This window comes from Vespa crabro, chromosome 8, assembly GCF_910589235.1.
Source record: "Vespa crabro chromosome 8, iyVesCrab1.2, whole genome shotgun sequence".
Lineage (NCBI taxonomy): Eukaryota > Metazoa > Arthropoda > Insecta > Hymenoptera > Vespidae > Vespa > Vespa crabro.
The window spans coordinates 7,056,732-7,071,731 of NC_060962.1; the positions used below are offsets into that span (position 1 = coordinate 7,056,732).

General features: G+C 30.4%; 1 protein-coding gene across 5 annotated transcripts in view; it reads right to left on the reverse strand.

Moving 5' to 3' along the window:
- LOC124426373 (acetylcholinesterase-like) overlaps window positions 1-15,000 on the reverse strand; it is an 81,654-nt gene that overhangs the window by 15,315 nt on the left and 51,339 nt on the right. For all 5 annotated transcript variants that reach the window (XM_046968004.1, XM_046968002.1, XM_046968000.1 and 2 more), the window contains exons 6-7: window positions 14,539-14,700; window positions 14,141-14,316 (exon numbers count right to left, since the gene is read on the reverse strand). In XM_046968004.1, coding sequence (XP_046823960.1) covers window positions 14,141-14,316; window positions 14,539-14,700 — 338 coding nt within the window. The remainder of the gene's footprint in view (window positions 1-14,140; window positions 14,317-14,538; window positions 14,701-15,000) is intronic.

Here is a 15,000-nt window from a genome sequence, read left to right on the forward strand (position 1 = left end):
TTCCTTCTTTCTTTCTTTCTTTCTTTCTTTCATGCTTTCTTTTTGTTTTTCTGTTTTTCCTTTTTCTCCCCCACCATCCCCTTATATTTATCGACCCTCATAAACGACGCCATTGATTTTCAATTTTTCATTTTTATCTTCTTTTCTTTTCTTTTTTTTTTTTCCCCCTCGTTTCTTGTTCATCATTTTATTACCTTTCGAATTTATAATTAATTTATAATACAACGTATTAAGTATATACCGAACGTTCGGTCGATATTACAAATATGAATTATTATACATGTATTGTACATATCGATTATTATTATTATTGTTAGATGTATTCGTTCTGTCGATATAAATCGAACGTAAAAATAATACATTGATAAGTAGACGTTAGATCGAAAATAGAAATAAAAGTCTATATATAGAATTCATTCGATCATCGTGCTCTAGATCATTTAAAACATTTTTTAAATTAAAAAGTAAAAAGACGATACATCGAGAACGTAGATATATAAATTATATATTATAATTCGATATCTAATATAAATCGTTAATATAATATTTGCATTGAATCGATCGTTTTAGATAATACGATAGGTCGAATAGCATTTGATCATTGTTGCTCTAATCACGAACCGCCTTGGCCGGCTTATAGTAATAGTTACTCGAGCATAAATCGCGTGCACAGCTCGCCTAATCCAAACGACCGCGACTGTACGAGAGATTTCGCGATGTTTATGTGCGTATTATATACATACATCTATGCATGCATTAATGCATGAGGATGCATGCATGAATGTGTGTATATATATATATATATGTGTGTGTGTGTGTGTGTGTTTGGCCGTGAGTGCATGTGTATATGTGTGTATATTTTATGGTCACCGAAATCACATTCTCTGATTCGTATGGTTACGCCAATGGTATTATTCTCTTATATACATGCACGTTAACACATAAAAAGAGATATGGATCATTGTGTCGATGAGAATGACACGTTCGTCCATTCGCAGTCGTGCTTATTATATTATTTAAAATCCTACGGGATTCGATGAGAGAATTTTGCGAAATTTCACGCTTCTCCATTTTTTTTTTCTCTTCTTCTTCTTCTTTTTGTTTTTTTTTTCCTTTTTTTTTGTTTTCGTTTCATATTTATCTTGCGTTTCTTATTCGACGATTGACTTTGATTAAAAATGTAAAATTATCCGATAAATCTATAAGATTTTCTTTTTCATCCCTTTTTTAATTTTTATATATATATATATATATATATATATATATATATATATTAATTATTTTATATATATAAATTATTTCATTAGAAAGTTATTAGATAAAAAGATTCGTAGATACTTACAAAATTTACTTGACAATTATTAATGTACATATATATATATATATATATATTTTTATTTATTTTTTGATTTGATTTGATTTGATACAACATTAATCGGTTTGAATTTGTTTACATTTTAATTATAAATCGTACTTTTTTTCTTTCTTTCTTTTCTTTTCTTTTTTTTTTTTTTTTTTTTTAGGATTTAAAAAAACGTCATTCCGAAGAATTCGATTCCGCGCATTTTATGATTCATCGAATGATATTTTATATTCTGAAATAGAAGTTAACTTTGGCGAATGGGAAGGCACGTTTCGCGGTTACGCCAATGATACCGTGTAAACGGACCATTAGTGCCCGTGACAACGACACGTTCATATGCATGTCTACCTTAACCGCCGTGCGGTTAACCTTTCAAAGCCCACCGACGTAATTATAAAGCAATGCTGTGTATCGTCGTTGTTCTATTTACGTCGACTATGCACCAGACACAAGAAGAGAGAGAGAGAGAGAGAGAGAGAGGATCGTGTACCATTACCGAGATAGGGTTATCTTATTTGCTTTCGTCAATATTGTTAACTTGAGATATCTCCAGGATGATTTTATTATGATTTAAAAAAAAAAAGAAATGTTCTCATCCTTCCATTCCGGGAGTATAATTAGTTTTCTTTTTTTTTTTCTTTTTTTTTCTTTTTTCTTTTCGTTTATTTTCAATCAAATTTCATTTAATCTTCCCTCATCACCCCTTCTTATATACACAACATATCCTCGTATGCAGAGGTATTACTACGAAACATAATTTTTTAATAATAATAATAATAATAATAATTGTTACGTATTGATTCTTTTATTAATCAAATAAAAACGTCAAATCAGAAATGATTCTAATTGATGCTCTTAATTCATATTCGTAAACTGTTTTGATTTATTCCAATATCGATATCTTGTCCATTAAATTGAGAAAAGAAAATAAGTGTTACCAACGAAAACATTTCTCTATTGGTTTGATTTCATTAATCGAACGGAAGCGTCGAGTTTTAAAGATCTTACGGAGAAAGTTTAAAGAACGTTCAATTCATAAAATTCGATTCAATTTTAAATAAACAATAATGCGAGTAAAACTTTGTTTTTTAATTCTCTTCGACGAACTCGAAAGATTTACATATTTTTATGTGTATGATAAAATTGGTATTATGAAATTGAACAAAATTTTACAATAATTTACATAATTAAATTGATTTAATAATAATTTATTTGTGTGTGTGTGTGTGTGTGTGTGTGTATGTGTGTGTTATAAAGTATGTAACGTAATTCTGAATTATTTATTCGTCGATAGAATTTTGATTTGAATGATAAAAAATAAAATATAATAAAAATTTCTTCACTTCAAATATTTTTTCATTGAACCGACGACGTGACGTCGAGAATTTCTTTATCGTATCGTTCCGCAAGTTCCGCAAAATCGGATTTCGTTATCGACTACGAAAGGAGTATTAAGGATTGAAAGGGGGGGGGGAAAGGAAGGAGGTAAGATAAACGTTTTGCGATTTCAAGAAAGAGGATTAACTTTTATCGTCTCCGATGCAGCGCTTTTCTATTTTTTTTTTCTTTTTCTTTTTCTTTTTCAATCCAAGGAAATTGGGAGACGGTGTTTTTATTTCTGATAATTTTTTTTTTTTTTTTTTTTTTTTTTTTTTTTTAAATCATTTCATACGTTAAATATCCGAGAAATTATTTCAATCGAAAAAGTATCCCCTAATTCGTAATTTAATACTTGAACTTTTTGTAATATGTATGAAATTTCTCTTTCTTTTTTTTATATTTTATCAAAATGAACGAACCAATGGTATTGAAATTATGAAATTGTATATTTTTAATATGATTTGAAGAATTGTATTAATGAGAAATACGATCGAGAATTTATATTGTATATAAACACGTATAAATATATACACGATATATATATATATATATATATATATATATATATATATATATATATATACATACATATATAAGTATAAAGGAATAATAAAATTAGAACATTACGAAATCGAATAAACATTATAAGAATAATTTAAAAAAGAAAAAAAAAAAAAAAAAGGAAAAGAAAAAAAAAAGAAAAAGTATTTTCAATCGCCTAATATATGTATATATAAAAAAGAGCTCGAATATATTTTGTCACATTTTAATGAGAATAATCGAATATTATTATGAAAATAATTCAAACGATTATTTTCAATGATATTTATAAAGAAGACGTAATATTATTATTATTATTAAACTTGTTCAAGATATTTATGATATTTTACGTAATCCTTTCGAGCGTGCATAGGTAGTATAATACCTTAGACGTAACTTCGTAACGCGTGTTTATAATATAATATGTTTTAATGTATATAGAAAATCTATGCTAGCAGCTAACATATGACGTGGAGCGAAGCCAACACACAAATCCTCTCTCTCTCTCTCTCTCTCTCTCTCTGTCTCTCTCTCTCTCTCTGTCTCTCTCTATCTCTTTCTCTCTCTCTCTGTCTCTTTCTCTCTCTCCTTAGCAAAGCAATTTCGCATCCCATTGACTCTAAGGTGGCTATTAATCGAGGATGTACTTCAGGATGGCAGCTTTTGGCCGAAGCTTTGACTTTCGTGGGCGAACTGTTGTGCCGATGGCTTAGAGCCAAGAGAAAATTGTTACGTAGAATACGTAAATAATATATACTTTTGCCCTGTATATACACCTGTTTACACCTTTCACAAATTAATCCAAATAATAACGAACGACGCGATACGATATAACCTTTTACCTTCGATTATTTACAATTCGATTCGATCGACGACATTTTCGCTTTCATATTAAAAAAAAAAAAAAGAAAAAAAGAGAGAAAATAAATAAATCAAAAAAATAAAAATGATCACTTTTCCAACGAAGAACATGAACGGAATTAAAAAGATAATTAGATCGTTTGAAAAATCAATTGATTGACATTTAAAATCTCGAGATAACTCTTTTTAATTTAATTTCTTATTAATTAAATCAATTTTACAAAATCGAGTTTTTAGTTTTATAATGTGACGAACGAAAAAACAAAAAACAAAAAACAAAAAAAAAAAAGAAAAAGAAAAGAAAAGAAAAAAAGAAACAAAAGAAAAAAGAAAAGAAGAGAAAAATAAAATCAGGTTTAAAGATTCCAAATAAAAGGAAATAATTGCTTTATGAAATTATCTCTAAGTGCATAATCATTAGATGATCGCGTTGGTAATTATTTCGTCGTAGTAAAATTTTCGATAAAATATTATAAACGTTATAGATATTTAATGAACATTCCGAATATATTGATCTTTCGATCCTTTTTAAATGCAGAAAAATATTTCTCTCTCTCTCTCTCTCTCTCTCTCTCTCTCTATCTTTTTCTCTTTTTCTCTCTCTATCTCTTTTTCTCTCATATAACTATTCGAATTTTCATACTTTTATCAACATCGAATCTATCTATATAGATTCTATATGTATCATATGTACCATATGCATTATATGTATACTTATATATAAATAAATACACGTATACATAAATACACATAAATATAGATTTGAAATTAAATATATATTGTTACATTAAATACAGTAAGAGACGTCATAGCCGTGTCACAAGTTTTAAATTTCATTGTATCCTTCATTTTCCATATCTCATTTATTACGTTTGTCATTTTCCATTTTTTACGATAACGTGTTCTGATAGCAATTTTCTCTCTCTCTCTCTCTCTCTCTCATTCTCTCTCATTCTCTCTTTCTTTTTCGACTATAAAAAGTACATTCAGTAAAATACTCTGTTCTAAATCGAAGAGAGAGAAGGAGAGAGAGAGAGAGAGAGAGAGAGAGAGATAAAGAGATAGATAGATAAAAAGAGATAGAAAAGGAAGATCTAGTAGATCGCGCATGGCATTCACATATCATATGTATAATACGTATTATTTTCATCTGCCATTCTTTTATTGATGAAGGAGAAAAAGAAAAGAGGATAAAAAGAAAAGAAAAGAAAAAAAAAAAGAAGAAGAAAAAAAATAGAGTAATCAGACAATGCATCGAGAATACGAGACGGAATAATACCTACTTCGTTCGTTCAACATAAATGTCTATATACTTACTTACATAACGCATATGTACGCGCGAGTGTCATTTTTACGGTGGCTTTTGATAGAATCTTTTTTTTCGAATTGACGAGATTTCTCCATTTTTTTATCCCTTTTTTTTCCTTTTTTTTCCTCTCTCTCTCTCTCTCTCTCTCTCTCTCTCTTTCTGGCTATCCATTTTTCTCATTTACGTATCTATCTATCTATCTATCCATCTATCTATCTATCTATCTATCTATCTATCCATCTATATGTTCGAGTCCCTTTGTACCAACAATTTCAACAGGCCGACTATCTCGCAGTCCCTTCTCATTTTTCGCATCTCGTTATCGTCCCCCCTTCTCTTTTCATATCATTCTCTGTTAGTGACGTAACACTCGGGAGAAATCATACGAATGAAATGGCATTCTCTTATGGAAAATAGTGCCATGTTTCCTCCTCCTCCTCCTCCTCCTTCTCCTTATCCTTATCCTTCCGTTCCTCATCCTTCTCTCTTTGTTTGTCCCTATCTATGTCTCTTTCTATTTCTTTCTGGTTTATTTCGGATTCGCGATAATGATTTTACGTGAATCCAAAAATAATTTCAATTAGACAAATCGGACAATTCAAAATGAAAAGAAATATTTTGTAATACGATTAAACCTTTATTTACTTTGATTTCCCTTTTTAAATGCTTGTATTAAAATCGTTCGCGTTTATGCTCATACGGAATAATAATTTCATGAATTTAATCTATATATCTACATACTTATATATATATATATATATATATATATATATATATATATATATATATATATATATATATATATATGTACACACACACACACGTACATACGCACAATAGAATTTTTTATTTCAACATTTTATGAATGATAACTATCTATATACGTAAAATGAATAAATTATTTCTTTTTTTTTTTTTTCTTTATAAATACATAATTATGTATTTAGATAGATAGATATGTACATACGCGAAGAGAGTAAGAGAGAGTACGAGAGAGAGAGAGAGAGAGAGAGAGAGAGAGAGAGAGAGAGAGAGAGAGAGAGAGAGAGAGAGAAAGATTAATACAGATATAGAGATAGAATAAAATGAAATCGTTCTTCCATAAGACTTCTCTTGAATTGCGATAATCGAGTAGAAGCATTAGACAGGAACAGAGAGATAGAGATAGATAGATAGAGAGAGAGAGAGAGAGAGAGAGAGAGAGAGAGAGAGAGAGAGAGAAAATTTGCAACTCATTTACCGTGCCACAAATTTGTCCTCGACTTCCGTAGTTGGACGTGTCACACGGATAATATAATAGACGAGGAAAACTATCTATCCTTCTTCAACACGTTGGAATCAACGGCATCCCTTGCATAACCGATTCTTTAGAATTCTCTCTCTCTTTCTCCTCACCTCTCTCTCTCTCTCTCTCTCTCTTTCTCTTACTCTCTCTTTTTCTCACTCTTTGGACAAGTCACTTCGTAGGAAAAATAGAAAATGAAATTCCAGAGGATCTTGCTTGCGATGGACTCTCTCAAGCTTTATCTGTGTTTTTATTGACGTCTATATCTATACACATACACACACACGCGGATGCACGCATACACATACATATATATGCATAATTGTGTGTGTGTGTGTGTGTGTGTGTGTGTATGTGAGAGTGAGAGAGAGGGAGAGAGAGAGAGAGAAAAGTCGGGCAAAAAAATGTGAGAAAATGCAACGACAGAGGAAAAGAAAGAAAATGACGGTGAACTTTCAACATGTCGGTAAATTGCGTACTCAGGGATGAATAAATTGAGAAGGGGGGAATGGATAAAGAGGGAGGGAAGGGCATAGGAATGGCAGTGGATAGGATGTACCTATGTACATTTGTCCTCGGTATTTCTCTTGCATGGACTACAGAAAGAAATGAAAAAGAATTCAGATAGATAGATAGAGAGATAGAGAGATAGAGAGATAGAGAGAGGGAGAGAGAGAGAAACAGAGAGAGAGAGAGAGAGAGAGAGAGAGAGAGAGAAATATCACGGGTACTACTAGTATTCGCTAGAGGGAATAATGCTGCGGGAAAATAATTGCGGCGACTACATTATAATTGTGGACGTTCCTCTTGGAACGATGAAAACGAACGAACTAGAAAAAGAGAGCTTGGAGAGAAAAAAAAAGAGAGAGAGAGAGAGAGAGAAGGTTGTACAGAAACGTGGCCCGAGGCTTTTTGAAACTAATAATGAAAAATGTTCGATAAAAAAAAAAAAGAAGGAATAAAAAAAAAGATGAAGAAGAAACAAAACAAAACAAAACAAAAAAAAATTAAAATAAAATGCAAGCAACTTTCGGGCTTCGCGTAATAACGATCGGTAAATTGGTTACTACGTCTCTCTCTCTCTCTCTCTCTCTCTCTCTCTCTCTCTCTCTCTCTCTTTCTCTTTCTCTCTCTCTCTCTTTCTCTCTCTTTTTCGTTAGCTGAACTAATAATGGAAAATGTTTGTTAAAAGTACGCTTATATATATATATATATATATATATATGCACACACACACACGCACGCACACAGACACAAATACAAACACACTCACAGACACGTCACTGTATGATTAATTAAAAATGGTGCACGTACTAAATCAAGTGGAATTTTTTTTTTTTTTTTTTTTTTTTTCTTTTTCTTTTTATTATAATAAGTTCGTTCCTTTGCTATTTTCTCTTTATTATTGATTTCAGGCCGATCTAAAAGGAACATTATAAAAAGTAAAAAAGATTTATAAACGCGATTACGTTTGTAAATGAAATTACACATGCTTGTGACTTCTTTCATATTCCATTTCATTTGTTCCCCTCCCCAAACCCCCACCCCCACTCCCAATCCATTTTTTTTTCTACTTCTCCGAATAATACTCCCCCCCCCACCTTTATCTACGACAAACCGATGTCTCGTTTAATCCGCAAATACGCATGCGGACTCTGTCTCTCCATCCTTTTTTTCTTTTCTTATCTTTTTCCTTTCTTTATATTTTCTTTTTTTATTTTTCTTTTTTTTATCTTTTCGCTCATTACCACTTTTTTCGTCGATCATGAAATGGCTTAGTCGTCGAGGGAAAAAAAAAAAAAAAAATAATAATAATAATAAAAAATCCATAAATACAAAAAGCTAAGATTTAAAAGGAAATTGTTGCGAATCAACTATCATCAAAAAACAATCGACCAATCGACCAACCAACATCGTCGATAGTAGCGAACGAAAATTGAACGAATTTTACCGCTGAAGTCCTCGCTGCATTGCAGATAGCCATGCTCGTGCATCCTCTATTAATCCCGCGATGCGTTATAATTGGCTACCTTTATTTCGTAACACATCCGGATTTGCAGCATATTAATGTACCGATAACGAGTCCGAGACAAAACCAATATGGAAAGGCCGCCTCGAACACGAGGCGTCTGGCGATATCGAAAATTATGTGCATGCAGATAACAAAATACAATTGATCCCCTTCTTCCGCTCCCTTCTCTCCGACCCTTCCCCTTTCTCTCTCTCTTCCCCATTCTCTATCTATTTTTTTTCTTTTTTTTTCATTTCCCTCCCACTCATTTGCTTTTATCGATCGAAGCGAACGATAATCGATAAGAGAACGCAACCCAGAACGATTATTATCTTTTTTTTTTTTTTTATATTTGCACTTTTTTTTTTTTTCTTTTTTTCTTTTATTCACCTTCGTACCTGCCATGTACCTGCAAAATCCATTAGATCGATCGATTCATCGATCTTCTTATATTTCACGAACATCGAACGTAAATATATTTTATTTATACGTATCGTTCATTAATCAAACATCATGCATAATATTATTTATATATATATATATATATGTAACATAGTTTTTGTCGTTTGTCTCTCTCTCTCTCTTTCTATCTCTCTCTCTCCTCGTGATCGGATCTTTATACAGAAGCAGAATTAATAATAACGTTTAATTAATCGATGGATTTATTATTTCATCTTTGATGAACCTTTATCTGATTAAAAAATTAATTATTAAAAAATTTAATATTAAATAAAAATTTTCTTTTTAGAACGATAACGTGAAAAGAAATATTGTTCGGAAATAAAAAGTTACAAATTTCGATTTCGAACAGAAGATAGAATATAAAGGAGAGAAGGATCACGTTTTTTTTCTTTTTTCTTTTTTTCTTTTTTTTTTTTTTTTTTTTTTTAATTTCCATAGAGAGTTAACGATAAAGTTAATCACATTGCTCTAGATATTTTGAATCAATCTTTCAGCGACTGTTTTTTTTCTTTCCTTTTCTTCTTTTTAATTTCTTTCCCCTATTTACCTAACTCCCACCCATCCGATTTCCTTTTCGATAATAAAATCGTAAATGGGAGATAGAGCTTGTGTGTCGATCGATTCTTCATTAGAGCCAAAGGTCAGACAGAAAAGTAAAATAAGAGAAAAATTGCTATATATATGGTATGGAGATAAGGTAAATCCCTAAATTTGTGTCCTCGCTGTGATTCTCTTAAACCAGGGTCAACCTGATGTGGTCGAAGTCAATTAGTTTGCATTATGCATCGACTTAGTTCGAAACTGTGACTTCTCGATTTTTTATTGACCTCATCGATTTAATAAATCTCACGAGAAAATTTTTTCTAATTCTAAAATGAATACACAAGAACAAAAGTAATATATGTAATATGCATGTACATATCATGTATACAAAAAAATATAAATAAATAAAAAAAAAAAATATATATATATATATATATAAACTCTTGGTCGTTCCTATAAAAACGTAAAACAAATCGAAACAAATAAATCTAAGTACGTACGTGTATGTCAAGAAAAATTCATGACAAATTCATAATTCGAAACTTACACCCTTATGTATGTATATATATATATATATATATATATATATATATACCGAAGAATCGTGAATTTTCTTTTATCTTTTTCCTTTAATTATCTCAATGATATATTCGTAAGGAAAAAAAAAAAAAAAAAACAAAAAGGAAAAGAAAATACATTGCGAAAGAAGAAATCAAGCTAATCTCGTAAACGTAACCCAGACAATGGTTGCTGTTTGAAAAGTGGTACTACCAGTAAAAGAGGTTTCTTGATGGTGGTGGTGGTGGTTCTGGTTATGTTGAAGGTATTACTGGTAGTTGTGATAATGATGATGGTAGTAGTAGTATGATGGTTATAGTAGTGGTGATGTGGTGGTGGTAGTGACGAGAAGATAAACGAGACAAATGGCTGCCGCGAAACTTTTCTCTCTCTCTCTCTCTCTCTCTCTCTCTCTCTCTTACTCTCCCCATTCCCCTTTTCCATCCCTTTCGTTTCTTCTTATCGTTAGAGAAACGTTTCACTTTTAGACTCGTCTAGCTTTTTTCGATTACTCCCTGCAATCTCCAAGAAGAGAAACAGTAGACGACACAAAAGGGGTTGAAATTTTTTTTTTCCCTCGAAACGTTTTCACGCTTTCGTGTTTTTTCTTCTTTCAAAAGCGGGGCTACGATTCTTTTAGTCTCAAAAAAAAAAAAAAAAAAAGAAAAGAAGAAGAAGAAGAAGAGAGAAAAAGAGAAAAGAAAAAAAGCTCCCGGTTGGCAAGAAAAGTCGTTCTGTATTTTCTCGTTTAAGCTATTCCAGCACGAAAGAATTATAGAAAACGGCAGGTGCCGGCACGCTTGAGACCAGTTTGTTGGCGACGTTTCATAAACTTACTTGAAAAATATACCTTTTTGGTATGTTGAACGAGTAATTTTCTTTTCCTTTTCTTTCTTTTTTTTTTTTTTTTGTTCTTCTTTTAATTTCCTTCCTTCCTTCCTTCTTTCCTTTATTTCTTTCCTTCTTTATTTATTTCTTTATATCTTTCTTCCTTTCTCTCTTTCTTTCCTTAGTTATTTATTTTTACTATGTATATTAACAACGTTAATATACATAGATTTTACTTGAAGTATAATATGTTATATTAATTATTTCTTCGTAAGAGTATATGTATATATTTTTTTTTTCTTTTTTCTTTTTTTTTTTATGAGGGAGAGAGAGAGAGAGAGAGAGAGAGAGAGAGAGAGAGAGAGAATGAAAATGATCGTACAATTCGGCTTTCAATAGAATGGATATGGAACGAATCGATTTATTAGTATTCTGTCAAGGGAAATGCGTCATTCTGCTTTGTCATCCTATTGGTCCATTTAGATTTGATTGGACCGTCAAAATTAATGTTAACTTTCTATAAAGCCATGTAACTTTGATTTGGCACACGCTGATACGCATAAAAACAAATATATATATATATATATTTTTTTTTTATACATATGTTATAGAAGTAAAAAATAAGAAAAATATCTACATATGCATGTGTATATATATATATATATATTTTTTTTTTTTTTATTTGTTTCGTTTTGTTTGTTTTAGTATTATTTATTTTCATTTAAAAAATTTCCTTTCATTTTATTACGACAAACATAATTTTTATATGATATTTCATGATTTGTTCAAGATAAGTTATATTCGGTATAATATAGATTAAAACCTTTTATAATACATTTAATTCGTTATCGTTCGTAGTTTTAACGAAACTGTGTTAAGCGAAAATTCGATCCTATACGATGGATATTACGAATTTATTTAAGTCGTTCTATATCGAAACCTATATTATAAAAATATCGTTTAACGAGAGAGATACTTACAATTTTTACAAACTTTTATATCAAAAAATCGTGTTTTCAAATTACACGCGTTATAAGAGTATATTGAACGTAATTATAAATACTTTCAAAAGTTTCTATTCTAAAAGTTTCGCAATTAGTATGAATTTCTTCCTTCTTCTTTCTTTCTTTCTTTTTTTTTTTTTTTTTTGAACGAAAAAAAAGAAAAAGAATTTCGATTATAAAGAGTTAAACGACTCGCGTTCACATTTATCTTACTTCTAGTGGACTTCGATGATTCTTTCTCTCTCTCTCTCTCTCTCTCTCTCTCCCTCGGCCATCCCCTCCTCCTCCACACTTTTCTTCTTCTACCTTCTCTTTTATTCATTAATGAAATAATAGAATTTAATTAAAGAACAATTCGTGACATTTAAACGCAAACGTATCTTTTCTCTCTTACTTCACTTTTTTCTTTTTTTATTTTTCTCTTTATTTATTATTTATTTATTTTTTTTTCCTTTCCCTCTTCTTCTTTTTCCTTATGCTCTTTCATCAACGTCGCTCTTTTCCTTTTTGGTTTCACTTTTCTGGCTACCGTCCAATCTGCAAAGTCCACGATGCAGAACTTCTCTACGAAGCTTTGCAATTTTGTTCTTTACGTTATCCTACGATAATCACGTTGAAATTCTCATCGAATATACAATGCGGAACATCGAAAAAATTTACAACGAATGTTTATTCATATTTACGTAATAAATAATAATAATAATAATAATAATAATAATAATAATAATATTAATAGATAATAAATCGTAAATCGTTTCAATACTAATTCTAATCGTATATCATCGATCCATCCTGTTTTTCGATCGACCTTTGACATTACCTTTTAACGAATCTTTTTTTTTTTCTTTCCCCCGTTATTTTTCTCCTTCGAAATAAAATTTCGCAAATATAAACGAATATTAAAAGAAACGCAAACGAGCGCGATTTATTTTCGTAAAAATATATTTCGAATATTCAAATATATTACGTATGTACATGTTACGTATGCACATTTTCTTTTTTCTTTTTTTTTTTTTTTTTTTCTTTCTTTTTTTCAGGCCTTATATCAAAATTCTAGCTACGACGAGTACGAAGAACTTACAACATCGAGATTGTTGTATTTTTGAAGAAAAAAAAGAAAAAAAAGAAAAAAAAAAAAGTGTGGATCGTTTTTAAAAATTATCCTTTTCCAGGATAAAAATGAGATACGTTTGGAATAAGAATTCGATTAATCTTATTAAACGAATTAATTGACGAAATAAATTTTCGAATTCGATACATTTTTTCTTCTTTCTTTTTCTTTTTTTTTTTTTCATTTATTTCTTTCTTTCTTTCTTTTTTCATTTCGAGTTACAGTTTCAAAGGAAAATAATGAGAAAAAAAAAAAAGATAAAAAAATAAAAAAAGAAAAAAAGAAAAAGATAAAAAAAGAAAAAGAAAAAGATCGGTCGACCGTAGGCGTAAGTACGAAACGTACCTTTTACTGATCAACAGGTGTCATAGAAGACGATCTACGCGTAAATGAAGGGCAACGTAAAACGCGTTGACTTTTAATACGAAAGAGGATCAAAGCTTTTCTATCTTTTTTTTCTTTTTCTTTTTTTCCTTTTTTTCTTCTTTCTACTTGAACGTTTATTCCTTTCTATTTCCTTCTTTTTTTTTTTTCCTTTTTTTCTTTTTTCTCCTTACTCGAATTAGACGCGAAGTCGATAACAAGTAATTTTTACGTGTCTTCTTAGCCAAAAGAAAAAAACGAAAAAAAAAAAAGAAAAAAAAGAAATAAAAATAAAATAAAACGCAATTCGATTCGTTGCATATGATTTTAATAGCAAAGAGAAATTGTGTATTTTGTACGATTGAAAAAAAAAAAAAAAAGAAAAAAAAAATGAATGAAAGATCGTATCGTGACAAACGATACAGATAAAAAGAAGAACGAGCGATCGATACGTTAGAACGATAGTAAAAATCAATTTAATAATAATATCAAATATTTTATAATAATCATGAATATACTTACACGTATCCGCGAGTAATTGTGGAAGATATCTTTTCCAAAAGGCGCACTGTCTCGTTCTGATTCCGTAACCAACATCGGAATTGTTTGTATCGAGAGTGAGATACTCCTTCTTAACGGCAGTGTGAGTCGGCCAATGAGGAAGCGTCCACGAGGTCGAATCACCAATGTTTGGATCTCTGTAAAGAAAAAACAACAAAATATATTCAATGATTGGTTATCTCAATATTGCCTATTCCGTATCAGTGTATGTAATGTGTTTATAAACATAGGTATCTTATGATCTCTGAGTAATACAAAGAGAGTACAACAGACAGAGACAGAGAGAGAGAGAGAGAGAGAGAGAGAGAGAGAGAGAATCATCTTTAGAATATTACGTATAAACGTATTAATATATTTACCCGGATTTTGCAAAATTGGCCCAGTACTTCATCATCCTTTTAGAAAGTAAGATCTCCTCTTGCGTGTATCCTTTCGTAGAGTCTAATGGTTCCCCAAATATATAATTAATTTCGTCGGCATGCATGACTCCGGTCCATTTTGGCCAAGGATTGTTCGCTGATCTGAAGAAAAAGGAAAAAAGAAGAAAGAGAGAGAGAGAGAGAGAGAGAGAGAGAGAGAGAGAGAGAGAGAGAGAGAGAGAGGGAGGGAGGGAGGGAGGAGAAAAAAAAGAAACAGAAGAAGAAATAAAGAAAAAGAGTGAGTGGTACAACGATAAAAGAAAATAAAATCACGAGAATTTTTCAATAGTGAAGACATTGGAAAATTCGATGAAAACATTATCATCTCTATCATTTATAAAGTTATATACGTATATATTTATATTAGAAAAATATTAATCTTAACTATAGCAATATATTTAA